This window comes from Galeopterus variegatus, unplaced genomic scaffold (assembly GCF_000696425.1).
Source record: "Galeopterus variegatus unplaced genomic scaffold, G_variegatus-3.0.2 Scaffold11237, whole genome shotgun sequence".
Classification (NCBI taxonomy): domain Eukaryota; kingdom Metazoa; phylum Chordata; class Mammalia; order Dermoptera; family Cynocephalidae; genus Galeopterus; species Galeopterus variegatus.
In genome coordinates, this window is record NW_007737348.1 from 6,987 (window position 1) to 8,649 (window position 1,663).

The 1,663-nt window shown below is 35.6% G+C and overlaps 1 protein-coding gene across 1 annotated transcript in view; it reads left to right on the top strand.

Moving 5' to 3' along the window:
• Positions 1–241: 241 nt before the first annotated feature.
• LCTL (lactase-like) overlaps positions 242–1,663 on the top strand; it is a gene marked incomplete at its 5' end in the record, with an annotated part of 4,892 nt that continues 3,470 nt past the window's right edge. The window contains 3 exons of the mRNA XM_008594649.1: positions 242–516; positions 1,024–1,150; positions 1,376–1,575. Of these exons, the coding sequence (XP_008592871.1) occupies positions 242–516; positions 1,024–1,150; positions 1,376–1,575 (602 nt within the window). The remainder of the gene's footprint in view (positions 517–1,023; positions 1,151–1,375; positions 1,576–1,663) is intronic.

Genomic DNA, 1,663 nt, shown 5'->3' on the forward strand with positions numbered 1-1,663 from the left:
ACCACTTACTCACTTACTGAGTAATCTGTGAAAATACTACTTTTAAGCAACACAAACCTTTTAACTTTGTAGATGGTATTCAAATTTCAAAATCCAGTTCGAAAGACTAAGGTTATTTTCATGCAGATGAATCCAAAGCCCAGCTTTTATGTCAACATGTACAGTATGAACATGTTATATAACAACAAAATAATTGTAAGAAAATAAGACTTTGTTAAATTCTATTTTTCTTTCTCAATAGGAAGAAAGAGTGCTGAGCAAGGTCTGGATATGTCAAGATTACCAGTGTTCTCACTCCAGGAGAAGAGCTACATTAAAGGCACATCCGATTTCTTGGGATTAGGTCATTTTACTACTCGATACATTACAGAAAAGAAGTACTCCTCCCGCCAAGGGCCCAGCTACCAGAACGATCGTGACTTAGTAGAACTGGCTGACCCAAACTGGCCAGATCTGGGGTCAAAATGGCTATATTCTGTGCCATGGGGATTTAGGAGGCTCCTCAACTTTGCTCAGGTGATTATCAAATTAAGCTACTTAAAGGACGTTTTTGACCTGAATTTATGTTCTCATGGCTTAAGCAAAGGTCCTTACATTTGAAAGTTAAAAGAACAAGCCCAGTTATTCATATTTCAGAGACTACTCACTATAGGCCTTCTAGACTAACATTATAAATTATTAACCATTTCTTTGCATATAACTTTAGCTAAAATTCTTATCGCACATTTAGTTATTTTTCCGCCCTTCTCACCTGAAATGGAATCTGTGGAAAAGAAAAAGACCTAAAGTACATTTTCCCCCCAACAGTACTGATTTATTGACAAATACATTCTTTCATATGAACTTGCCTCCTGCCTATATTCATGTGTAAACAAACATGTTAACTGGTACCTACTAAACACAAAAATACACTTGATTAGAATGTGGCAGGCTTGACTATGTGTTCCTATAGCAGCCTCTGATTCAGAAACCCACCTGTAAGTCACAATTTTTAAGATATGCGTTTCTATGACTCACTTTCAGACTCAATATGGCGATCCTCCTATATATGTGACGGAAAATGGAGTATCTCAAAAACTACACTGTATTCAATTATGTGATGAGTGGAGAATCCAATACCTTAAAGGATACATAAATGAAATGCTAAAAGGTGAGATAACAACCAAGACTGTTCTTCATATATTTTTCTATTTAACTTAGACAAAATTTGGTAACACACATGACCTAAAACTTGCTCCTAAATCTCATAAATGAAAACATTTTAACATTATCTTCACAATATTATTTTTCTAAGTAAATAAAATACATTAAAAATAGAATACCAGCTCCCCCAAAAAACAAAAACAAGTAAAAATGGAATAAAATGTCTTTGCAGCTATAAAAGATGGTGCTAATGTAAAAGGGTATACTTCTTGGTCTCTGTTGGATAAGTTCGAATGGGAGAAAGGATACTCAGACAGATATGGATTCTACTATGTTGGATTTAAAGACAGAAAAAGGCCTCGCTATCCAAAGGCTTCTGTTCAATATTACAAGAGGATTATCACTGCCAATGGGTTTCCCAATCCAAGAGAGGTAGGACTGATTTATTGATGATATGTGTTCTGAATTTTAGAAAAGCTAGGCAGCTGGGGTGCACAAAGTCTGGCAAGCACCTCTCCTC